At 42.0% G+C, this 27,283-nt stretch overlaps 1 protein-coding gene across 1 annotated transcript in view; it reads left to right on the top strand.

Moving 5' to 3' along the window:
• The window catches only part of LOC111162421 (E3 ubiquitin-protein ligase TRIM9), a 107,078-nt gene that overhangs the window by 58,777 nt on the left and 21,018 nt on the right, over positions 1-27,283 (top strand). The window contains exons 2-7 of the mRNA XM_022526831.1: positions 1,191-1,286; positions 3,758-3,880; positions 16,300-16,410; positions 17,530-17,683; positions 24,988-25,145; positions 26,605-26,743. Coding sequence (XP_022382539.1) covers positions 1,191-1,286; positions 3,758-3,880; positions 16,300-16,410; positions 17,530-17,683; positions 24,988-25,145; positions 26,605-26,743 — 781 coding nt within the window. The remainder of the gene's footprint in view (positions 1-1,190; positions 1,287-3,757; positions 3,881-16,299; positions 16,411-17,529; positions 17,684-24,987; positions 25,146-26,604; positions 26,744-27,283) is intronic.

Raw genomic sequence — 27,283 nt, 5'->3', positions numbered from 1 at the left:
TTTCCTGGAGAGATGGGCGGTTATGCCCAGGCTTTTAGGAGAAGAACTTTTGCATCAAGTACAATGGTAGTGGCTGCAAGTAATGGAAACCCCAGTACGGGAACTTAACTAGGTTAATTAACTAATTAATTGATTAATTGATAATTAGTTAATTAACTAATTGAATTAACTACTTAATTTAAGTTAATATTCCCCATAGACAAGAAGCCTAGTGGTAGGAGACTTCAAGTGTTGTTTGGCTGCTCAAAGCTGCCCCTGGAACCCAGACTGTTTCTTCTTCTACCCTTCCTCCCTTACTATGTTGATCTTCTCAAGGAGAATCATAAGACATTTGCCATAAAGTTGGGAACACAAGGGCAGAGGCTGCACCAGCCACACTGGTCTCAAGTGAGCAGAAAACCAAGAGCTTCCTCAGACTACTCTCCACCCCCAGCCAAGCTCCACTCCAGTCTCATCAATTACCAATGTGTCTCTTTGCCACCCCGACAGGCAGGGAGGCTGGAGAAAAAGCAAGGTCTTACTTGCACCCTTGGCCCCCCAGCAGAATTGCATCCCATGTGGACAGGACAGTGTGCAAAATTGGGAAGAGAGTCTGCCTTGGTTTGGGAGTGGAGAGGAGTTACGGTAACAGGGCTGTAATTGGAAGCCAAAAGGTGACCTTGATGAGGAGGAATGTGATCGTGGCTTTTGTATCTGTCATTACACTGAAGTGGCCCCAGAGCATCACACCAGTGCGCTAACCCTTCCTTCCCTCCTCCTGTTCTTGACTCTCTATTCTTCCGGCCCCAGGCCCAAACCAAGAACACTTCAGCCTAAATCATTTTGACAATTACCAAATCATCTAACTCACAGTTTTCTCTTAATTTCAAATTAAATAAATTATTGCTGAATTAATCAACAAATTAATGAGATGAGGAAATTCCATGCAGATACAGCTGGTGAGGGCCTCTGCAATGGCCAGGAGTTGACCCTGCTTCAGAGGAGAAAGTTCTCAGGAGCCTGTGGAAGGGGTCTGGATGCTGTTAATACCAGAATCCTCATGTACAAATGTTGGCTAACTGTCCCAGGCTCTGACAAAAAGAATCTGAGGAGGTTGAGGACTCTTGGGTCTTGGATTGAAATGACTCTGTACAACCTCGCTGCTACTTCCTGTGATTACAGCTCCATGGTTTCCTTCTTTATCTTTGCAGAGCCAGCTCTCCCAGGCGCTGAACGGGCTTTCAGACAGGGCCAAGGAAGCCAAGGAGTTTCTGGTGCAGCTCCGCAACATGGTCCAGCAGATCCAGGTATCGGCAGCACCTGAGACAGAAAGCAAACCCCATGGGTTCAGATATTGCTGCATCGTGGGGAAGTTTGTCTATTTCTTCTACTTTTCTGTGTTGTGGGGGAAATTCCAATTATTTTTCTGCTCTGTCTCTTCGAAAACAAGCAAATGTTCAGACCAATTTCAAATGTACCCGCTTCTCAAGGTGGTTATATTTTGCCAACAAGCCAGCTACACAACCTGGTTTTCCAAATAATTCCTGTCCTTGGCACTGAGGTCCTAATTCTCTACTACTCTGGATTTAGAAAGAGGCCTTTTTGTGAAGTTGGAGTCATAATTGTTTAGTTTTTTAAACTCTCCAGGCTCCCAAAACATCTTGCCATAATTGTATCTTATCCAATGGTTTCCCTTTCCTTCCTTCCCTTCACCCCTTCCTCCCTTCCTTCTTCTCTCTGTCCTTACTTCCTGCATGTAGTAATGCTTCTTCTCCACTTAGATGCTTAAATATTTTCCAAACAAGATCCCCCCCGGTAGCTATAAATTCAGATTGCTCTATTTGGACATGACCCACAGATCAGCTGGCATTTGAGAGTTCATGAATTCTCCACTATTGCTAAAGGAGGGAAGCCATAAACTACATGAGATGCTTAAATAATGACCTTCTGCTCTGTTTACTGTTCTTATGTTTTGAGGTTGCCTCACAGAAATAACCTTCACTCTGGCCTCTAGTAAATTGCTTTCTGAGTTAATATTTAACCCATGTCGAGGTAGAAATATCTTTTTAAATGTAGGCCAATCTTTCAAAGCATCTCACACTGATTTCCTCACCCTTTTTTGCATGGATGCTCATGTTAAAACTTTTGATTGCCTAACAACCTAATACCCATACACTTCCTTCTGTTTTCCAGAGCAACAGAGGTTATCAGTCAGTCCCTCCTTTGCTTTTGCCTCTGCACCCCACCTCTTCATCAGAGCAAAGCTTTCTTTCTTCTCTACATCAGAACCTGCAAGAAGGCTGCACTTATCCTCCCAATGTTATCCTGCATGGGACATGGAGAGCTCTTAAATGATGTTTTCTATAGGACTTCTCTGAGTACTCAAAAGCAATTGTCATGAAAGCTGAAATTTCATATATAGATGTCATTGCTCTAGCAATTACTAATGCACACCTTAAATGAAAAATGACTTGCATTTGAGAAGTTATCAGATACCTATCAGTATGTCCTCATATTAAGAGACACAGTTCTTGGGGCACCTGGGTGGCTCAGTGGGTTAAAGCCTCTGCCTTCGGTTCAGGTCATGATCCCAGGGTCCTGGGATCGAGCCCCGCGTCGGGCTCTCTGCTTGGCAGGGAGCCTGCTTCCCTTTCTCTCTCTCTGCCTGCCTCTCTGCCTACTTGTGATCTGTCTGTCAAATAAATAAATAAATAATCTTTACAAAAAAAAAAAAGAGACACAGTTCTTTTTGACTTTGGGAATAAATTAAAATTTGAAAGGCTAAGCTGTTCTTTCCTTGCCAGCCCCCAAAAGCTTACAATCGACCCAGTTGGATGCTATTTTTTCAGTGTTATTTGTGTATATGTGAGTATTCATCTTTCATTTGCTATAAATTACAATTGTTTTGCAGATTATGGTTTGACTCTCAAAATTACATATGTAACTTATTGAAAGGATGATTGTTCATGAATGCTTATGAATTGGGAGAGAACTGCTTGAAAAAAATGTCTACAGCTTGTACAGGTTTAAATCAAGTAAATAGTTAGATCTGGCATTCAATTTAAACATCATGAAGAAGCTATAATTCATTTAGAATATGGTTTACTTTCTCCAACAAGCGGTTGGTTCATGGCTTGACTTTTACAGCTGGGTGATGCCTGTTACATATACTCATTGTTCTTGACGCCCTATGTGCATTAACTATTTGCCTTCTTTAATGAAAGGAGCAAGTACTTTTGCCCATGATTATTCTTTAAACTTCTATTGTCATTGGATTATTGTTTAATATTGAAGACCACTGCTGTCCTCTTTCTTCTCTCTCCTCTTGAATTTAATAATTCTTTAACTCTCATGCCTCCACCATACCCAACACGTTCAGGCAGCCAACCTCTCCAAATGCCACCTTCCACCATCCATAAGTGGACATATGCCAGCCCTCAGAATGATTTATGGTCAACTCTAACTTTATGTTCAACAAACTAAGCTTTATTTTACACAATATAATGTGAACCGTGGAGATGATTTCCTTTTGATAAAAATAAATTTATTAAGTACTATTTATACTTTTCAATGTAAAATTCAAGGGAACACTACCACTGTGGAGTGAAATTTATCCAGTTACTTAAAAAAATGCCAAATGTGCATTGTAGACAGAGTTCCTTTCCGTCTCCTTCGGCAGGGATTTCCATCACACAAATGGACAGGGGAGCTCTGTTTTTTTCTGACAGCCCAAGGAGCCCAGGTACACTGGGGCTAAGACCTGTGCTCTCTCACACAGGAGAACAGTGTGGAGTTTGAGGCTTGCCTAGTGGCCCAATGTGATGCCCTCATCGACGCCCTCAACAGAAGGAAAGCCCAGCTGCTTGCACGTGTCAACAAGGAGCATGAGCACAAGCTGAAGGTAAGTGCTGTGCTGTGGGGAGGGCAGAAAGCTGAGGAGCCCAGGCTCCCAGGGCCAGGCTGGACAGGCTAGATGAGTAGGCCAGATGCCCACAGTCTTGGGTGGCCAGTGGCCCAGAGGGCAGGGAGCCAGCATCCCTTTATTCACCATGCACACCCTCATTTACCTCACTGATGTTTATTGAGTGACTCCCCAAGAATTGCTCTGGGTATAGACATAATTAGGTAAATAAAAATTACTGCCCTCGTGAGACTTATATTCCACCAGAAGGGATAAACAGTAAGCAAGAAAGTAAAATATGCAGTATTTAGTAACAGGCACTGAGAAAAATAATAAGGAATAGAGAATGGGAAAGTGCAACTGGACAGCTGCTCGGATTTTTGTCATCACACTGTGAAATCAATTGATTACAAGTCTAGGCCCCCATTGGCAAAAACATCGGTCCTCTTAGAGACATCTGATACCCCATCCATTGCCCCTTTAGAGCAGGGCAACAAGATGTGAGAGCAGGCTGAAGAGATGGGAAGGACCCAGCAGGAGGGAACTCAGAAGCAAGCAGTCAGAGAGGTCCACATGCTCTGCCATAAGCCCCAGGGTAGCTACCAGTGGGAGGAGGATAAGGGGTATGCAGTGCTGGCCTGATGAGGGCAAAGAGAGAGGTGAGGTCTGACTATAGCCTCTCTAGTGCAGTTAGGCAGTCAACATCAGGGAGCTTCGATAGTGGGCAGCAGAGAACGTATACAACCTCAGGGGAGCTTGTGAAAGGCCCCATAAACATCAGATACCCCAGGAGATTTGGAACAGGCTGTAGTTGTTGAAGAACAAGGAAAGGCCCCATTTCTAAACGAATGGGATTCCAGTAAGAGGACCAAAGAAGAGTTTCAAAATGAAGAAATAAGAAAACACAGCTTACAAGATTTGGGGCTCAAGGTTGGTGGCGGGGAAGCTTCAGGCTGGGCCAGTACCCATCTTGTGGTGACCAGAAACAACGCAATAAACTAGTTGCTAACTAGGGCATGAGTCCTGGACAAGACCCATGGTAAGACTGGCAATGCTGGGCCCTGAGTGGCAGAATCACCAACCTTCCAACTTTACTCTGTGCCCCAGCCACACACCAGGACCGCAAGCTCTGGGGTGGGGGGTGGGGGAGGTCGCTGCCAGAAGGCAGGGGGCCAAATGGCCAGATACACAACCGCTCCCCAGGGAAGCTTAAGTTTTCTCCAACAGTTAGAAAACCCCAATCTAGCTTCCTCTTCTACAAGGCTCCCTCTTCCACAGCCCACCTGCTGCAAAATACAGAGCATGTGGCGGGAATAGAAACCTTTCTCCCCTGCCTCAGGTGTCCCTCTGAGAGGACCTGTGGAACTGCACCAGGCAGGAGGCAGAGATGGGATAACAAGGTCCAAGCCTGGAAGAGCTCCTGGGGGCTATGCCCCGTGATGAAGCTTGTTGGCCTGACACCCTCTGAGGGCCACGGCTCTCTGAACGGTCCTGACAAGGCAGCTGCGGTGCCCTTTTATCAAGGAGAGGCACAGCAGATGCCTTGATAAAGAAAATTGCATGGCTTGAAGTTAAATCTGAAGCAGGAGTTGGGAAAGGAAAGTGCACAGGGCTCTAACGTTCCTAGAACATCAGCCTGTTGGTTTGGACAGGAAGCCAAGGCTGGCGATGATAACACTCCTTCCAGAGACGCCATTACTGTTTCTTAGTGGTGCCTCTAATTGGAAGATCCTCTTAGGCTCATGTTAGAACAAACTCAAACCTGTTTCCATCACCTGCTCTAACATTACTAAGCCCTTCATTTCACACCCTTCAGAAACCTAGAACCTTTTTTGTCATGGTGGAGCTCAAATATCACTTGAATCCCATAGAGCTCTCTAAAGGAAAACCCCAGCTGTCTGCAGGAAATGAGCTGGACGGCTGGATTTTCCCTCTAAATAGTAGACCCACCATTTTTGTATGTAGTCACCAAGTGTTAACTTTTCCTCAGTAGAAATCTCTTTTTTAAGTTGTTGCAGGCACTTTCTTGGTATCTTTAAACCATTTGTGATAAATCGTACAGGGCCTATGGTGGCCACTGCAGGTTTCCTACCTGGGAGAGGCAGAAGGGCGATGATCTGGACCGAAAAGGGAATCGCAGATTGAGAAAGCATCATTTATGCATATCAAACAGCAGCAGAGGGGCACGAGAGCCCCCTGAGCCCCTGCTGCCCCTGTGGGATGGGACTGTGTGAAAATCCGTTGAGGGTTGTGCTGGGGACACAGAGAGAGAGATCCCTCAGGAACGGCTGCTGCTCATTGCCCAGGCTCCACGTGGGGCGACAGTCTGTCTGTCCAGGTGACCTGTCCCAGCGGGACACACCGATGCACCCAGGGCCGCTGAGCAGAGGCAGCTGCCTGCTCTCATGTCGCCCTGCCCCTCGTGGAGTGCCCTGCCCCAGATCCCGAAGGGCCGAGGAAACAAGAGGCAGGTGGCTGGTTGTCCCCCACGGCAGCAAAGCTGTTCTGTCTTCTGTCGTGAGCGATTTGTTTCTCCGCCGTTTTCAGCAGATTGTATGTCACTGCTAAAAACCGCCAGCAGCGCCGACACCCGGACCATGGACGCCAGCCTCCAAGTCTCCCTCCCTCTGCTTTTCTCTTCCTGCCGTTCCCCTTTCTTGTCATTTCTGTTGCTACTCAGATCTGTGAGAAAAGACTGGCCTTTTATAGACAGCCCTCGCCAAGCACAGTACTTCTTTCTGTCTTTGTTGGCCGACCCATCACTCACAGTCGGGCAGGGATAATCTTATGGTCTTCCGCTCCCCTTTGGCAGAGTTCTCTAGGGGCCTGCTTTTCACTGACAAAGAGGAGAGTTGTGTGTGTACTTTTCTGGCAACTTTCTCTTCTTGAGCAATCCAAAAGGCCTGGGATGCTGGAAAGGGAGTGTGTATAAAGAGTCTTTATGATCTCCTCAGGCCCCTCTCTGAAAGCACTGATTGCTGGAGCAGATTGGATGGTTCTGGTTCTGAGACAAGCTGCAGCTGAGAGGTGAAGAGCCCAGCTTCTGTGTCACAGAGAGCGGGGTGGGAGGACACACTTCCTCACTTACTAGGTCTCCAACTGTGGGCAAGTCTCTGGCTCAGTTACTTTCACCTGCGGGTAAAATCAGGCCAGGAGCGGTGGTCACCTCACAGAGCATTGCCCAGCACTTCCGGCAGTCCTCGGGAAATGTTGTTAGCCCTGAAAGGATGCCTAGAAATGTGCTGGCACCCAGCATATTGAAGAAGTGCTCCTAGGGACTTACGGTCCATAATACCAGAGTACGTCATATAGAAATCATCTATACACAGGTGTGATTGTCTCTGAACCTAGGAGAGTGGCTTGTGTTTTTAATTGATCATCCTATGAAATAGTTCACGAAGTTTGGTGAGCTATTTTTAAAATTAGTAAAAAAAAAAAAAAAAAGGCTTGGAGACATATGTATGCAGCTGTGACCATATTTTAGGAATATTTGAAATAGAAATTTTGTTTAATATTATTCTGTGGTTTGAAAAAAAAAACACTGGGAGACAAATATCTAGTTTTGGGATGTGGTAAACTAATCAAATGTCAGAAAGCTACTGAAGGGGAAAAAATGCTTTCGAGCTTTCAAGAAATACTACTGATTCGTGTTTGGGACAACGTGGGCAAAATCCCCACAATAAGCACTGTAAACCCAATCCCCTGGTGTCTTATTTGCACTGTATGTTTTGTGACCATTCTTCCTGGGCCTTCCTGACCTGAGTAAGGCCTTAAAATATCCTCACAGGGAATTTGTGACAATACTTAAATGTGCCATTAGTGAGATCCGTGTTTTTCTCATGAAACTTACAAATAACATTTCTGAGAATGATTTTTATTTATGTAACACTCAGAATTTGAAATAATTCTACAGTCATCTTAAATGTATATTTGTTCCAATATTTTAGAGTAAATTCATATGTTGAATAGTACAAGGTGACAGGTGTCTTCTTGGTTACCTTTCAATTCTAAGATTTTCTGGAAGAAAAAAGTTATAGTTATTAAAAAAATTCTGAAAAAATTTAATCTTTAATTTCCACATGTGGGTGGCCAATGAATGTACCAACAAAATTATCCAGTGAGAATGCTAAAAGAAAATGATAAAGTTTGCTGTTTCTTACAACATTTTATTTTTACAGATGACCTCCACATCCAATTGTAACCATATATAAAATGTTTGACTTTGGATCCAAGTATATTGTTGGGTTTTGTTAGAATTATTATCATTATTAGCATCATTGTCTTTATTATTATTTGCCATGTATTGCCTGTCGTGTTTCCATTACGTTTATTTAGAAAAATGAATTATATGGTCATTTCATTCAGAGTACAGATTTACACTAGGGACATTATTGGCTTGTCAAATTACTTCCTTAGGCTATTTTGCCATTGCTTCAAAACAGGCTAGTAATCCTTTGACTTAGGTTGGGCTAGGAGATGGGAAAGAAAGAAAGAAAGAAAGAAAGAAAGAAAGAAAGAAAGAAAGAAAGGGGGGAGAGACAGAGAAAGGAAAGAAAGAAAGAGAGTGAAAGAGAGGGAGAGAGAGAGAGAAAGGAAAGAAAGAAAAGAAAGGAAGGAACAAAGAAAGAGAGAGAAAGAAAGGGGGAGGGAGGAAGAAAGAAAAGAAGGAAAGGAGGGAGGAAAGAAGGAAGGAGAAAAGAGGAAGGGAAGAAGGAAGGCAAAGAAAGGGAAAGGAAATGGAAAGGAAAGGAAAGGAAAGGAAAGAAAGGAAGAAAGATGGAGGGAGAAAGGGTGGAAGACAGACCTACCCAAGTTCACAAAACTTTAAGTAATTAGATAGGATTTGACAGGCTACAGCCCTTACTAGAAAGAAAAAGCAACAAATTTATGCCAATAATCAGCTCAATCCCAATAAAACTACTGGCAATAAGTTCTGTAAGTCCATTACAATGAAGACATTTGGAAATATTAAGCACACTGGAACACTTGAAACGTTGACTGCCCTTGGGGGGACCAACTCTAAAATTTTAACCACAATTATTATTGATTATAAGGCTATATCATTAATGGGGAATTCATTTCGCAAATGCTGTGATTCCCTGCTACATACCACATAGGAGCAAAAGTCACAGAGGGACTGTACGCAGAGTCCCTATGGGATCACCAGGATGCCACCACATACAGCTGGAGCTCACCAAAGTTAGGGGACACTCCTCTGAATGTTATGCCCCAATAATGGGTCCGTGATTAAAGGAGCGAGACTGATACAAAGCGAAGGTCAAGCAAAGCTTTATTTCGCGCCAAGCATCAAGAATCTAACCGAACGCTCGGGGCCGCACCTCTAACAGGAGAGGGCGACCCTTCTCTGTTTCACAGTCTAGCTTTTAAGGGCAAAGGCCATGAGGTTGGGCCTGGCCATGCACAGGTGGCCAATGAGATTGTAACACACAGGCAACTCCATAGCGATGCTAGGTGACCAATTGAGTTACAATTTACCCTAGTAGACATTTGACCCAACCTATTACACCTTGATTAGGATTGGTGCCAAAAAGGGTTCCCAAAGGGTGGGGGCCCCTACTCCTTGGTAGCTAGGGAGACAGTATGCAACCTCCTACTGATCGGATGTCTCCACTTGGCCTGACCCACCCTTGTGTCTGGACTTTGTTACCTGAAGCTGGTTTCCAGGACTTGTTTTAAAGTGAATCCCCTGGGGGAAGGGAAGCAGGGACAGTTTAACTTTAATGAAAGCCTCTTGCTAAATAGGTCCTTACACTGAACACTCATTACCCACTTTGGCAATGTCAATGGAGGGCAGTCACAGACCTTTAACACCTTAACTCAGACATGAGTGACATTCCTTACCTCCAGAGGGCACTAAACACACACTTTGAATATGGGCGAGTCATCTACTGTGTCTCCCTGCACCCCACAGCCTACAAAATACCATGCTGTATGCATCACTTTAACCGCAGCCCACCATAAACAGTAAATGTTCTCCTGTGTGGGTGGGACCACACCAATATGTGTATCTCTCCAAGCGACTTGTATTCCTTCATTAACTTCTTTGTACAGGGATGTAGTATTCTACATACTAAGAGTGGGTTTTGCATATTCCACTCAAAGTTTATTGATAAGGCTATGGGTGGCATTCACACTTTTGAAATAGGAAGTTCAGTTTTTCTGTTAAAAACTCAAGCCTTCTTCAAAACAGGTACATATTTTATTTATTTAATAGGGCTAAATTATCCTTTTCTTGATTAAAAACTCAAAGCCTCAAAACTGGTCTTTGAAATGAGTAGTTGTTATGTGGGTAAATTAATGACATTAGTACAGAGAGTGGTATCAAGAGAAGGGGGAAATATTTCCTATAATCATGTGGGAGAATGGTGGCATGTGAGAAATTAAAGATGTTCTTCCTTAATTTAAATGCCTCTAAGTTTCAGTGAATATAATGATAATATAGGAGATAATATCCTAATCTAGGGGGGAAAAAAGAAAATTTGTTATTTTACTGGACAAATCTCATGGACAAAGCACTTCACTTGTAACTCACAAATGAGTTCATTCCAAGCATTAGTTGGTCATCTTGCTTTAGGAATGATGCTACATGCAGAACCTCCTCCCACTGATCAAAAGAACCTGTGAAGAATAAATTCTTCTGGCTTGCATCTTGAGATTATTTGTACCTTACATATAAAAAAAGGATTACCTTATATTTGGGAGAAACTGTTTTAAGATGTGATGGGAAGTTGTATATTATATTTAGGAAAGAATTTCTCAGAATAGAAGAGAGAGAAGTGTTTACTTAGACTAAAAATTCATTAGTGGTATCCCTGTAGACCCCATGATGAGAGAAAAAATAGTATGAGTGAAACTATTTATTAAAAAGAATAAATAAAGAAAATATTTTAAAGAGCCACACACACATAAGATAGAGAGGTGAATGGAGGCAGAGAAAGGGTGTCAAGGTCATATTGGATAAAATAATGAAATTCACTTTAATTAACTTCAGATCTTGCTGCTGGTTGTGTTACATGAGCTGTGCCGGAGGGAAGAGATTGGTCTACTAGAGATGGGATGGAAAATGTAGTTGTGGACAGGAAGAACAAAATTTTACACATAAGCTATCATGGATTACTCTATGCTACTGAAAAAATTTGAGCACTCAGAGGAACACACCAGTCTATTCTGAAATTCATTTTTTCTGAATAGGTGTCTGTGACACATCTTGACCCAAAGAATAACCTTAATAAATTTGCCACTTAACAAAATAAAAACATTCAAGTGATCAATAGGACTTGCCATCCTGAACAGATGGGGACTGTTAATAAGATTGTGAATAAGATTGTGAAAGCCTTCTCTGAAACTATGAACTAAAGATTAATTCATTGTCCCCAGAGAGCTGGTTCAGGCCATAATGCAGATGAAAGCAGGGAGATTTTTTTTCCCCAGTCCCTATTTGTGTCACTCTTGCAACTTGCACATTTCCTTCCTAAGAAAAGGAAGTCATCACTAGCCAGCTGCAAACATGGTGCCAACCGTTTCTCCGGAGCATCAGAGCAACTGCAGAGAAATGTAGACCTCAAAGGAAAAGTGACCTGGCCTAGCTTCCTAGGAATTGTTTTCCACAGAAAATATAACGTGAGATAAATAATAATAGTAGTAGAAATAACACAGAATGAAGAAGGGAACAAGTAAGAGAGCTAATGCAAACATTCAACTAGAGAAAATATATTTATACTCTTAAAAGATCTAATTATTTGGCTGATTTCATAGGATGGGAAATCTTGCCAAATTAATTCAGAAACTAGATGTCAATTACAATACAACCGAAAGTGCTGCTTCTGGGAACCCTGTAGTTGAATTTTTAGTAGTGATTTTTATCACAGGCTAATGGGATCATTGTGAAATGGTTGATTAAAATGTAAAAAGATGGGCCAAATGCATTGTTGCAACAGTGGGAGTTGAGAGCCAGGAACTCAGGGATATTGAGTCATCCCAAGAAGCTTGAACCATGGAATACAGGAGCCAATGGCAAACCCCCACTGAAACGTACCAACTCTTCACTACAGTGAAACTTCTTAAGATTAGCTGGACAGCCCTGACATTCAAGACAGCTTCTTCAGCATCAAATAAATCTTGCTTGAGAAGGAAATTTATAGAGGCAGGGGCGCCTGGGTGGCTCAGTGGGTTGGGCCTCTGCCTTCGGCTCGGGTCGTGGTCTCGTGGTCCTGGGATCGAGCCCCGCGTCGGGCTCTCTGCTCGGCAGGGAGCCTGCTTCCTCCCTCTCTCTCTGCCTGCCTCTCTGCCTACTTGTGATCTTTGTCTGTCAAAAGAATAAATGATATCTTTAAAAAAAAAAAAAGAAATTTATAGAGGCAGATGTAGAATTTTATGAGGCCTGATTATCATATTTATTTCAGTACATTTAGGTCATAAAATTATCATTGATCTGTATGCTCTGGAAAAGAAACACAACAATTCAAGTCTATTTGGCCTCAGCAGACTCACTTTGGGTTACAATGCCTGGTGCAGACTTGCACACCACTCAGGTATGCACAGTCCTAGGACAGATGCCCATTGGATAGTGATTGGCCACTGCTGAGGCTTCTGCTGTCTAGAAGCATTCATGCACTGGCTACCAAAATATCAACACATTTTCTGGGAACAATTTAGTTACACCTAAAATGGCAGACAGGAGTAGCATATTAGCAGTAGGTCACCTGTCCTGGATTTTTTTTTTTATATACTTTTGGGTGTTTTGTGTTTTTTCTCCCTGTAAGAAGCAAAAACTTAATCTTCCTGTTTGTTTTTTATTAAAAAAATAAAATAAAATAATTTGCATTCCATGAGCCCAGACCAACAGATACGGGTGATGGTTTGACAGAATACTAGATGCCAGAAGAAAATAAGTCTATCACTGAATTTTAAATTTGGTCTCACCTCTCCCCGCCAAAATCACAAAAATGATCTTCACATCAAAGTTGATTTCTTTCACCAGTTCTGATATGCAGATTTCAAATCCTATACTTTATTTTTTATTTTAATTTATTAAAAGTGAAAAAGTGGGAACAAATCATCTGTCAAAAGATTAGGAATCTCCATAGAGCAAAAACAATCATGTAAAAGGACAAAACTAGAGTTCTCATACTTCCTGATTATATAACTTACTGCAAATCTACAATAATGAAAACAGTATGATTTTGACAAGGGTGGCAAGACTACGCAATGGGGAAAGGCAGTTTTACAACAAATGACACCAGAAAAACTGGCTATCCACATGCCAAAGAAAGAAGTTGGACCATTACCTAACAGCGTATACAAAAATTAACTCAAAATGGACCAAAGACCTAAATGTAAGAACTAAAACTATAAAACTCTTAGATGAAAACACGAGGGCAAATGCTTCCCAACACTGGATTTGGCAATGGTTTCTTGGATATTGCACCAGAGGCACAGGCAACAAAGGAAAAGGTAGATAAATTGGACTTCGTGCAAATTTATAAATTTTGTGCGTCAAAAGCAAAAAAACAACCCAGTTAAAAAATAGGCAAAAGACTTGAATAGACATTTCTCCACAGGAGATATACAAATGGCCAATAAGCATATGAAAAGATGCTCATCATCACTAGTAATTCGGGAAATGCAAATCAAAACCACAATGAGATACCACTTCACATCCATTAGGATGGCTATTATTATTTTTTTTAAAAGATAGTAATAAATGTTGGTGAGAATATGGAGAAATTGGAACCCTTGTGCATTGCTAATGAGAATATAAAATGGTGCAGCTGCTATGGAAAACAGTATGATGATTCTCAAAAAACTAAAATAGAATTAGCATATGATCCAGCAATTCTACTTCAGGGTATATACCCAAAAGAAGTGAAACAGGGACTTTCAGATATTTGTATAACCATGGTCATAACAGTTTTATTCACAAGAGCCAAAGGTAGAAGCAACCCAAGCATCCCTCAATGATTGAATGGATAAACAAAATGTGGTATGTACCTACAATGAAATATTATTCAGGAAATTCAGGATGTCTGGGTGGCTCAGTCAGTTTAAGTGTCCAACTCTTGGTTTCAGCTCGGGTTGCGATCACAGGCCCTGCATTGGGCTCTGTGCTGAGCATGGAGTCTGCTTGAGTTTCACTCTCCCTCCTCCTATGCCCTTCCCCCTTGTGCTCGCTCACTAAAATAAATAAATCTTAAGAAAAAAAAAAAAAAAGGAAGGAAATTTTGACATCAGCTACAGTGTGGATAAACACCTTGAAGACATGATGCTAAATGAAATGAGCCAGTCACAAAAGGACAAATATTGTATGATTCCGCTTACATGAGAGTCCTGGAGTAGTCTAATCCATAATGACAGAAAATAGAATGGTGGTGTTGCCAGAGGCCAGCAGGGAGGGGAGAATGGAGAGTTACTGTTTAATAAGTACAAAGTTTTAGTTCAGAAAGATAAAAACAATTCTGGAAATGGATGGTGATGACAGTTGCACAACAATATGAATGTATTTAATGCCACAGAATTATCTGATTAAAAATAGCTAAGGTTGGAACACCTGAGGGGCTCAGTCAGTTAAGCGTCTGCCTTCAGCTCAGGTCGTGGTCCCGGGGTCCTGGATCGAGTCCCATGTTAGACTTCCTGCTCAGCAGGGAGTGTGCTTCTCCCTCTCCTCCCTGCTTGTTCTCTCTCACTATCTCTGTCACTATCTCTGTCTCTCTCTCAAATAAATGAATAAAATCGTTTTTAAAAAATAGCTAAAATTGTAAATTTTGTATGTACATTTTACCACAAGAAAAAAAATTAGAAAGACATCAGCAATAATAAATGGATGAACTGCCAAAAAAAATTAGGAGGAACTTAAATGTCCAAAAATAGAGGAACAGGAATGTTTAATTAATTATGATAACCCACTCAGTGGGATATTTATGGAGCCAGTAACATTTATTGATGGTGGCAACATGTGAAATGGTATATGGTATAGTGTTAAGTGGGAAGGAGGTAAAATTGTCACATATTATGATTGCAACTATAAAAATATCTAGCTCAAGGATAAAACCTAAAAAAAAAAATCAAAATGCTTTAAAAATTTGCATGAGAGTGATGAGATAACTGCTTTTTTTGGGGTCTAGTTTCCAATTGTTTTCAAAAGTAGATATAATAATCTTTGATGAAAAATGTATAATCAAAACTGAAAAGGGGGCGCCTGGGTGGCTCAGTGGGTTAAGCCGCTGCCTTCGGCTCAGGTCATGATCTCAGGGTCCTGGGATCGAGCCCAGCATCGGGCTCTTTGCTCAGCAGGGAGCCTGCTTCCCCCCCCCTCTCTCTGCCTGCCTCTCTGCCTGCTTGTGATCTCTCTCTGTCAAATAAATAAATAAAATCTTTAAAAAAAAAAAAAAAACTGAAAAGAAGGAATGAAGAAAAAGCTTTTTAATAATTATTATTAAAATTCCTTTTAGTTATTATTTATAAAATCAAGAAAGCTGGATATTTTTGAGGATTTTGTAAAGTAGTATAAATGTAAGTAATTGAGTTTCCTAGAAAACTCTTGTTCAGCTCTAGCTTCAGAAACCACTTCAGATTTGGGTCACTGAGCAGAGGACATGGAAAATGCATCTTTGAAGAAAGAAACTTTTCAAGGACTGTCATGTGTTTGACACTGGGCAAAGACAACTTCCCAGAGGCAGAAACTGCGTGTTCGGAGAAATACCTTTCTAGGTTAAAGCAGACTCACAGCATGGTAAACAGAGAGAGACTTTAAAACTGCTCTCCCAGGGGCGGCTCAGGGGCTCAGTCAGTTAAGCATCCTACTTGGGCTCAAGTCATGATCCCAGGGTCCTGGGATCAAACCCCACATCAGACTCTCTGCTCAGCGGGGGGAGTCTGCTTCTCCCTCTCCTTCTGCCACTCCTCTGTTCATTCTGTCTCATTCTCTCTCGTTGTCTAAATAAATAAAACAACTGCTCTCCTAATGAGGCAGTGACTGCTTCTAAGTGGGTTATACTCCAGACTTAACTCTGCATCCATCTTTGTCTGGCTTCCTTATTGTCATTAGCTCACTGTCTTTCAGCAAGTTTCACCTCTAACCCCATCCCACCACCCACTTAGGAAGAAGAATCAGAATGAGAAGGAATTGGGTTCAGACGAGGACGTTTGCTCTTTACAAGAGAGGCACAGGGTGGGAGCGGGTGGGTGACGTTTCACAGAACAGAAGCTGCAACCACACCTCGGGTTACTCAGCTCCTTCATAAACTCTCCACGACCTCCCACTTAGAGCAGCTCACAGTATCAGCTTCCTGGAAGATTGGGGAGCAAGGGGAACCTGAGGTGGATGTCCCTTCAAGCACCGCAGTTTGCTTCTTTTTCAGCCTTTGCCACTTTGGACCATTCTGTTCTCACATCAATCCTAGGTGGTTCGAGATCAGATCTCTCACTGCACAGTGAAATTGCGCCAGACCACAGGTCTCATGGAGTACTGCCTGGAGGTCATTAAGGAAAATGATCCCAGTGGCTTTTTGCAGGTAAGTGTCAACTAGTTTCCATTTCAGATTCTCAGTGTCCCGTAAAACGCAGTCCACCAATGTCGCAGCCAGACTCTCGGCAGCCCTTGCTGACCATGTTCCCTCCACAGTGGAACCCACCTTCAGACAGCCACACACATGTGGGTGCCAGCAGAACGCCACTGACTTCCTGAAAGTCTCTGCCACCATGTGCTCCAAGATTGAGATGTATATGGGCTTCTTAAAATTTGTTTCTGTTCATAGTTAATCATGAAAATGTAAGTCCCTGCAATTTCCTCTGAAGCAGGGCTACTGCTTTGCCTAAGAATTGGGTCCCTTTCCACTAATATCTTGGACAGCATTGTCATCTAGAAATGTTTAAACATGCAAGGCTTCTACCTTCTTGACAGTTTCTACTGGCTAGTTAAATCAGTGATTTTCCAGGAGTTTTCTCATTCCTTGGATTTCTCGTAATTTTTTTCGGTGTTGATTGTTTTAATGAGATGTCATGATGTCAGCTGAATTTTGCTTAGGTTTTGAGCTCAATGATTAAGGGAGCTTTTATTAAGGAACACATAGATTCCTTCCAATTCACATTTTATCAAACTGGCCAAGAGTGACAATGGGAGATTAAATATAAGAAATGGAAGAGTTCTCTATCAAAGAATAAAGTGATAGAGAAGATGACAGGCTTAAAGTGTAAGAAATTCCACATTACAGATTACCATCTGCAGCCTCTCAAACTATTTTATAAAACTCATTCCAAGCATTTACACAATATCCACACATCCTATTAGAAACTTAGGGTTGTTAGTTCTACTAGGATTAACAGATCACCAACATGTTATCAAATGTTGTTGGCATTTAGTTGATCAGTCATAAATAGCAATAGCATATATCCAGGTTTGTCTACAAAGCAATTTACAGCTGCTAATTATTTATAGTGGCTCCCTCCAACTCGTGAAAGCACCCAGGTTTGCATGGGTGACCCTGGTCATAATAGGCTTCTCATTGCCTACATGGAGACAGGAAAGGTATGAGTCCCAGAGTGGTTCGGTATGCTCCTGGAGAGTGGAGGAGCAGTGTTCTGTGTCCAGTGTGGTGTTATATTTCTTAGGCTGTGGTCTTTGATGTGATTAGATTTCCGACGCCCTCATAAGGAGGGTGCACCTGACTGAGGACCAGTGGGGGAAAGGCACGCTCACTCCCAGGATGACCACGGACTTCGACCTGAGTCTGGACAACAGCCCTCTGCTGCAATCCATTCACCAGCTCGACTTTGTGCAGATGAAAGGTACGTGCCTGCAACCCCTGAAATAGAGCAACACCCCAAGTGGATACTGATACTTGAAGCAGGATTGAGGCTTTGTGCCAGACTGTAGCAAACAAAATGCAGCTGGCAGGTTTATAAATCACCTAAGAGGTGGAGAAGTAAACATACACACACACCTCTGGGTGACAGTACAAAAGTCTGGAGTGGCTCCCAGCTTACCACATACGGGAAATGTACCATTGTAGCCCTGTGACCTACCTTTCAGAAAGCCAGATACATTCAGATAAACTCAATGCTTGCCTCCTTAAGAGTCTTAGAGCTGTCACAAGCCCAGCATCAGGGAATAGCTGACATAAAAAAAGATAAGGAGATAGAGACCGCATCACTGTACATAAATAAAATCTTGTTACAGAAAGTAACCCAGAAATATTGGTATAAATCAAGGCAGTTGAGAATTGAAATGACTACTACCACATGGGTCGGTGGTGAGCAAATGGTCGAGCATAAATTAGTGGGAATTTGAGATGATCAGCGTTGACTTGCCAATACTGGTCAGGAAAATGCCAGCCTGGTTACAGAAGGAAAATGAAGTTCTGAAATAAATTTTAACTTTTCAAACTTTTGGCTTATATGATTTAGGAGTTTGCAAGATGTCTTTGAGATTTTTTTTGGGTGGCTGGGGGGAAGTGCAAGTACCTAAAATTATCTTAAGGAAAATAAAAAGCCAACCATGCAATGATATTTTTATGGCAGTATAAGTAATATCCATTGGAAAAAGATTCCTTTTTTAACTTTCATTTTGAAATATTTATACATTCACAGGAAGTTGCAAAAATAGTAAGGAGAGGTCCTGTGTACCCTTAGCCTAGTTTCGATCAATGGTTGCATCTTGCAGAACTATCATCTTATATCAAAACCAGGAAATTAGGGGCACCTGGGTGGCCCGGCCCAGTTGGTTAAGCATCCATCTCTTGATCTCAGCTCAGGTCTTGATCTCAGGGTTGTGAGTTCAAGCCCCGCATTGGGCTCTATACCCTGCGTGGAGTCCACTTAAAAAAAAAAAAAAAAAAAAAAACACAGGAATTAACATTGGTACAATGAATATGTATCACTCTGGGTCATTTGTCAGGTGTTTAGAGTCATCTAACTGCTCCTGCAATTAAGCTACCACCATAAAGACCTCCCTCATGCTACTCCATTATGGTCATATAGTTATATCCACAACCCTCCCCTCTGCTGTCATCAATCCCTGGCAATCACCTATCTGTTCTTCATCTCTGTAATTGTGTCACTTTCTAGTCTTTTTCCTAAAACTGAAGAAATTGATTTGCTCTTTGCTTCTCCCAATTTGAGCAGCCACATAATAAAGGACTTAGAAGTTAGTGCTTTAAGATTTTCATTTTTTAAGGAAAATCTACATGCTTCCTTTTATCAGAGAGAAAGACCTAACCCAGCAAGTCTTAGGGCTCTGCACTTGTAACTCACATCACACAGCTAAACTCATCCATGTACCTGGTACAGGTAACTCTCATTCTTTTAATGGATTTTTGCTCTTTTATTTTCAGTTTTCTCATTTTTTGTTTATTATATATAGCTTTGGGATGATGCCTTAATTGATTTTTGGAGTAAATATCATATAGATTGTTAATAAAAGTACTTTGTTGCCATAACAAAAATGTTTAGCATTTCCTGACTACTTACCAAACCAGAAACTCTCCTAAGTGCTTCGTGTGGATTAATTCAATTTATTCTCACAGCCCTAGTAGGCATCCAAGGAAACTGAGGCACAGGAAGACTGGGTAGCTTGCCTGAATTCACACAGCTAGTGAATGTCAGGCAAGCGTTCAAAGCCAGAGAGATACGTTCCAGACCCTGCACCTACAACTTCCAGTTTGTGTTTTAACATTAGTGCCTTATAAACTGGCTTCTTCAAGCAATAACCAAATTCCTCTCTTAAACTTAAGAAATTTAACTTTTTGTTGCAGCACAACTTTCTTGCTATTTAGAATGTTTTCTTAAACACCCCCATGTGGTCTGTAGAATACAGCCATTTGAGTAATATATGGATCCCCAGGTAAATCTCCCTCAATCAGCCTCTCTCTGGATCCCGTCCTCTCAATGAGGTCAAATCATTGAAAGTTATGTCACAAATAGCTCAGAGGAGAAAATATGTCACAGAAAGGCAGTGGAAGGGCTTTCAGTGGAAGGAAAAAAGGAGCCAACCCAATTAGACTTGGTGATGGAGCAGGTAGAGGGGGAGAGCCTCAGGGCTTTGAACTGCTTTCAGCAGCTGACAGAGCCCTCCCCTCCCTTATTTGCTGTCCTTCTGAGTTATGTCCATCTGCCCAGAGTGAAGTCCAGGCCAGTTGGCAGGATGGTAACAATTGTGTTGGAATGAACAGGCCCTTCATCTGGTATGGGAACTGCAGCCTCATGTGCTGTGCCTCACAGACCCCATCCCTAAAGCACAGGCACTTGGCCCCTTAAGGCTGCCTGCAGACATATGCATGAAAAATGGCTGTGTGTCCACTCCACCAAAGTCTGCACGCGCGTCAGAGAGTGCCACACACTCTCAAGGCCAAAATGCAGAACACACTCACAAAAATTCACCCGGGACACAAATGATCTCAAACAGTTATTTACAAGGTTCCTCCAACAGGCCATTTGGGATGAGACTGGATTATTCCATTTTCCTTTTCTTTTTCATACTTCACATTAATTTAATTTACTGCTGATTAGTATCCTTCTGCAGAGTTAATTTATATGCTTTGCTTTGTGCTTGTGAAGTTTAATTAATTCAGTGAGAGCCAAGTCCTCGTTAGACTCGAAATAATTTTTATCTGTCAGATGTTTTCGATGGAAAGGAGAAGCCAAAAGGGCATGACGCAATAGAATTTGACTGGCTGTGGTTAAGACTACTCCTACTGGCCTCTTTGATAGCTGTTAACATACACAGCTGCACTAGGTGTAGTATTAGTGTTTTTTGGTAGGATAGCTTGGTCAGTTTAATACACTGCACGTTACCAGCTTGTCAATAAAAATATCTCAAGAAACTGTACCCCCAAATCCGAGTAAGAAGGGCCAAAATTTAAATAGCATTGAGAACAGTGCTAAAGTAATCTGACCATTAATACAATATGTGTACTTCAATGTATGTTTTCTAATTATGCTAAGCAGATTACAGTAGAAAGTTAAAATATTTTCAAAGCTACTTAAAGCATGCATTTAAAGTTTGACTCAAACTAACAACAAAAATATCTGTTCATTTCTTAACTGGAAATTCTAGCCTCTCTCTGGTTTTGGAATTTCATCTCAGATGTCTTTTTTTCCCTTGATATCACAAAAGATAGGTCTGTTGATGGTTTTTTGTTTCAGTTAGGGCAGCTACTAATCAGCAAGAAAATTCTCCTATGAGCCAAGGATTTAACTCATCTGTTCTTCCTGATTCTGCATCTGAAATCTAAGTGGAGAATGCTGGTACCTTCTTTGTTCAAACATCCTCAGAAAAATATTATCCCAGAATTGTTTTAAGTATAGAAAGTGTCCCAAGATTCATGAGTCAGTGCTGGAAAGAAATGCCAACATGTTCATTCTGAACCAGGATATGAAACAGTGACCTAATGCTCCCCTAAGCCTTTTTAGTACCAATGGCTGTTAATCCCTTAAGTGCCTCTATTCAACCTAAGAACACATTTATCTTTATGAACTCATGTCACATCTAAGAGCCCTGAGTATGCACCAAGGTCATGGGCAAGGTCAGTGTGATGTGAACAGACCTTCTTATAAATCACGGAGAAAGAGCACCCAGAGGTTTGGCAGGGATGCGGATGAGCACACACACTGTCTCACATGTCCTCTGTTCATGCATGTGATCCATTCATGGTTTGGAGACCTGCAATGCATGTCCTCAAAACCCACGTTCACATTTCTCTGTACCAGTGTACTAATGAGAGCTCTGCAGAAATGGCTTGTTGTTCCTCTAAAGTAGAAACTTTCCTGAGATGCCACTTGTGTTGTTCAGCCACTGTAAAGGAGAGACAGTCCCCCAAGGAACATTCAGACAGGATGACTCAGGAGAATTGCATTCCCAGCTACCATAGCTCTTATGGTGAAATATTTCTTTATTTTCTTTTTGCAATTTTTAAAGTATGGTTGACACCAATGTCACACTCGTTTCAGGTGGACAACACAGTGATTCGATAAATTGATACATTATGCTATGTATGGTGAAATATTTCATTAATCTATGCCAACAATTCTCGGGGAACTTTGTCACTCACATTACAGAAGCAAAAGGAAATATTCCTCTTGGAATCAGGTGTGGGGACTTCCCTCTAGTACACTATTACTACACACGGGTCTGGAGAGGCAGTGTGGTGTAATTAAGCATACAGCCCTTGGGGCCAGCCTGCTGGGACTCGGACCCCAGCTCTGCCACTTAGTAGCCATGAAAATTGTGTTTCTTTTTCCTCATCTATCAACTAGAGATAATAACAACACCAGTTCTTGTGGGGGTACTGTGAAAATCACTTGGGTGACACTCGTGAAAACACCGTTGCAGAATTTAATTTTGAGCCGAAGCTCCAAGGAAGTCAGTAGGAAGAGAGTAAGAATGGTTGCCTCTTGCAACTAAGAAGAGAATTTTTAGCCTGAAGCTTGATATTATGGGCCAAAAGAATACAAGCAATAGACTTCTGATCAGTCCGTTTCTCCTGAAACTGGAAAAACAAAAACATCCAAGAATGATGGTGAAAGCATTAAGATTAAGACAGCTGCAGCAGCCCAATATCAGAAGTTTCAGTAAAATAAAAATTTCTTAGAGTTCAGCCCAGGAACTGTGATGCTATCCATTTCCAAAACACAAATAATAATTTGAAAATACTTTGGATTCTTATACACCATTTATTTTATACCTAATAAAGTGAAATAGGGTAATAAAATACCCACTATAAAATCTGTTTTTCTAAAATGTCAGCCTTAGTCTTTGCTAATGAGGCTGTAATTTTGTCACATTTGCCTTTATATGCAACATCACTTTGGGGTAAATAAGGACATAGAAAAAATAATTCTGAGCACATCGAGAAATAGATTTAGACATGCAAATGTCTCTATGTTCCTTCATTTTCATTTCTCTCTTTCTCTCCCTCTTTCCCTCCCTTTATCTCACTCTCCCTCCCTCATTTTGCTTTTTTTTTTTTTTTTGATTCATTTGTTTAAGGTCTGGACAATATTAAAATCTGAAGATTAGTGAGTGGTTAGACTTTTTATTATCTTTTTAGTCTTTTAAAGCGTATCCACTGAGGACTTACAAATGAAGTTCTCATGCTTTAATTACACATGACATCATGTATTTCAATTAATCTATTAATTATACCTATGTCTATACAAGGAAATTTGAGTTTCTTATTGGAGACATTGCAAGCATTTGCATGATTCAAGTTGAAACCATCTTGTGAGCTTATTCTTTGATTTTAAAATTGTAGACTTGATTTTAAAATGTAGACTTGCCTGAAACATGAACAAAGGGAAAATGAAGATTGATAGGGGAACTAATGACATAAAGAGAGTCCAAGAAATAGGTTGTTTTATGATAGGCTCTGATTTGTAAGGACAGCTCAGAGCAGATATTCCCAAGGAGAATCATTCCATGTCTCTAGAAGCCATTTGAAGAACAGTTTGCTTAAACTTATCATAATTTACTCCACAGTTAATATGTTAAAATTTAATATTTTTATAAGGGAAAAGTGTTTAATGACCAGGTGGTTTCCTAACACATGATTACCTGAAGTTAACCCTCCAATTAAAACTGTTAGGTGATGCCTGTTTATGGGCAGAGAATCATTAGGTGTTACATCTTCTCTCTCCTCCCTTTCCCATCCAGTCCTGTAGTCTATTTCTTGAACAAGGCAATGAATCCATCTCCTTTCCTCCAATTCCAGATGTTTGAGGATCTCTGAGGCTGTAGAAACCACTCTTTTCTCATAAGACCAACTGAACTCTATGCCATTGAAATCTGAAACATGATTTCCCTTCCTAAACTCACTACCTCCAATCAACTGGTCATAATTTTGATTTCATTATGTTTGTTCTAGTAACTCAGGCATGGTTTTCTTGTATCAAAGTCTTTTCTTAAGTATAATTGACCTGTCTCACCTCCATATCTCTTGTGTTATGAGCACTGCTATTAATTCCTAGGTTATCCACCATAGAACCCGTTTCCTAAATGGCTGTTAAAAAAACCATCTTTGGGGTTGAGGTGATGTCAGGGAGCAGATAATTTGATGCATGACACGGAGTCCAATTTTGGTACAGCATACCAGGTGTTCCATAATTAACGTTTGTTCATTTAAATGTCCCTGGATGCCGTCCAAACTGTTCGCTCCTATTGTTAAAGTGCTACAAAAATAAATTAATGGTTTGGTGCTAAACAAAAAATTTTTTAAACAGTTGGTAAAAACATTATTCCCAAATATATACATTGAGTTCATATGTTAGGAACTGGGATTGTTTGTTACCTAACAGTTCTATGTCTGTGTGTCTGAAGGCTCAACCCTTCTGCAGTTTGAAGTAATAGAAAAGACTCCCGGCACAAAATGGGGCCAGGGGTATGTTGCGACTCATAGTACTGTGGCAGATTCTCACAAAGTCACAAGGACAACTTGACCCTCCCCTGCCAGGCCCCTTCTGCTGCCATGCTACTCTCCAGGCTCACAGTTGGCTGTTCTGCACCTCAGAGAATGGACCTGAGCTAGACTAGCTACCGTGGAAAAATGGGGTCAAGTTCCTCAAAAGTCTAGAAATGGAGAAATCACTGTTTTTATGTCACTTACAACTAAGTTTTCAAAAATCCACTATTGCAGCTACTTACGTGTACAACACCTTGAATAGAATCACTGGTAAAACAAACTGCTCAGAATAGGCAGTTCCAAGTTTATACACTGGGGGTCAAGGCTCAGGATAAATTTTATGATATGTTTTTCACCCATATTATGGGTTACATGGACTTTAGTGGGCCGGGCTGGAAACCCATCTCCCATTAAAATAGTTCCCTTAGGGATGAGGTCTTCAGTGCTCAAGGGGGTGAGAACAGAGCAATTGTCTCCCCACAGTTAAGGTAAGAAGTACCACCACAAGTTTACGAAAGGGCATCACAGCAGCTCAGGACCCAGTCCCAGTCCTAGAGACTTTGGAAGAGATCCAGTTCAGGTCCCCCGTGGGCTAGTACTGAGTCAAGCCCCATGTTGATCAGGGGGATGTTTCCCATTCCAAGATCCTGAAATGTTTGTACCTCAACAGAAGCCAGGGTTACATTAATTTCTGTTTAGCTTCCTCTCCAGTCCCAGCAACCCCCATCCTGCAGCTGGAGGAGTGTTGCACCCACAACAACAGCGCCACGCTGTCCTGGAAACAGCCACCTCTGTCCACGGTGCCTGCTGAAGGCTACATTCTGGAGCTGGATGATGGCAATGGTGGTCAGTTCCGGGTAAGTAGAGCATCTGCTACTTGTTAACCAAAGCCAGGGACCACCTCAGAGGACCCATTGTGGGGTGTCAGGCCAAGCTTCCCCACCTCTCCTGAGACCAGACCATCCTGGCAGGGTCTGCCGGCCCTTCAACGGAGACCTGCATTCACCTTGAACCATCAAAGATGGACAAAGGGGTCTCTGAAGAGAAACTGCCCTCCCCTTCTGAAGAGAAAGCCCTTGTAGGCGACAAGCTCTGGAGTCCAACTGCTTGCTCTCGGATCTGGACTCCACCATTTAGCCATGGGATTGTGCCCACTTCTCACTTCTCTGAGCCTTCATGAACTCACTTGTAAAATGGGAGGTGATAATATTAACACATACCTCACGTATTGTGGTTAAGAGTCTGTTAGATAATCCATCATATAAAATTCTTAGCATGCAAGGATCCCAGACCCCAATCTGCTTAGTATCCCACCAGAGAGTTATCATTTTAAGGCTGTACTTTGAATACAAATTATTTTTACTCATTACATCAGCATAGTGTTGCAGAAGCATACAGCTAAAGAGGGAGGCACATGCCTAACCTATGCTAAAGATGCATTATGCTATGATTTATTTTAAGCCTTTGAAATGTCATTCTTCCTCCCGCCCCTGTTTCCTCCCCCTTCCCTCTGCACCACGATAAAACCTATACTTCTGTGCCTTTGAGTATAATCTTGGTGACAGTTCCTCAAGTTACCAGTGGAGTTACAGACAGAACACAGAGACCACCCTCATGTTTTCAAACCAATTTTGACAAATCACACTGATGGATAGAAAGCTTGGTAGGTATATTATATGGGTAAATGCCAAGTTAATAATAATAAGCATAACATTAACTATAAGCACCCAATTTTAATTTTTTAAGCCCTAACTGCTAGTAATTACCACTCATTAAGGTGCCAGGCCCACGCTAAATATAAGGCACTACATTTGTCAGTTTGCACACATGACCTCCTTACTGGATCGTCTTAGCAGCCTCATGAACTGGGTATTATTGTTCCCATTTTACAGATGTCAAAACTGAGACTTGAAAAGGCCAATTAGGGGTACCTTGGTGGCTCAGTTGGTTGAGTGTCCAGCTCTTGGTTTTGGCTCAGGTCATAATCTCAGGGTCCTGAGATCAACCCTGTGTCAGGCCCCATGCTCATTAGGGAGTTTGCTTGAGATTCTCTCTCTCCCTCTCCCTCCACTCCTCCCCTTCCCCTACTCACGCTCACGCACGCTCTCTCTCTCTCTCTCTCTCTCCCTCAAACAATAAGTAATAAAATCTTAAATAAGTAAATAAGGTCAATTAAATGGCTTAGTATCTCACAGAACTTGAATCCAGATCAGGCTGCCACCAAAATGCTTGCTCCTGACCACTGAGCGACACTGCCTCCCTCACCCCTCACAAGGGTTAGCATTAAATTGTGGCCTGTTCTTTGTTGACCCTCAGGAAGTGTATGTTGGGAAGGAGACGATGTGCACCGTGGATGGTCTTCACTTCAACAGCACATACAACGCTCGCATCAAGGCCTTCAACAAAACAGGAGTCAGCCAGTACAGCAAGACCCTGGTCCTCCAAACGTCTGAGGGTAAGGCCCTTCAGCAGTATCCCTCAGAGCGAGAACTGCGAGGCATCTAAAGTGGCTGGCAAGCCCGGAGGTAACCCCACCACTGCCCACATTCTGAAGTGTTTCCATGACTTGCTCTGCATTCTGGCACAAAGCCGCTGTTCCTCTCCTGCCGTTAGAGAGCCCATGGTATGTGGATGTGATCAAACCAAAGAGTCCACAGCGGCAGTTCAAATGGCCTGGGGCGTCGGCTTCCTTTGATAACACTCTAAATAAGCTGCAGTTGAAGAAGCTGAAAAAATGAAGGCCTGAATGTCCCCCCGGTGTGTGAAACAAATGTATCTAGGTTCTAGGGCAGGCTCCCATTCTCCACGACACACGTCACTTGCCAATTTTATCCAGATGATTCTAAATTGCTTTGTAGTCCTTACCTGTTTCTGAGGGTGGGGCCGAGGTTCTTTCCAGCTGTGGATATGTGTGACTGAACATGTTTCCAATGGGTGTGGGATGCTAGAGCTGTTCAGAGAGGGCCTGTCGGCCAGCGCGGACCGCCTTCCATCT

This window comes from Enhydra lutris, unplaced genomic scaffold (assembly GCF_002288905.1).
Source record: "Enhydra lutris kenyoni isolate GAN:26980312 unplaced genomic scaffold, ASM228890v2 scaffoldscaffold4, whole genome shotgun sequence".
Taxonomy (NCBI): domain Eukaryota; kingdom Metazoa; phylum Chordata; class Mammalia; order Carnivora; family Mustelidae; genus Enhydra; species Enhydra lutris.
Note: the sequence above shows the minus strand (reverse complement) of the source record. Positions and strands in the feature narration are given on the sequence as shown.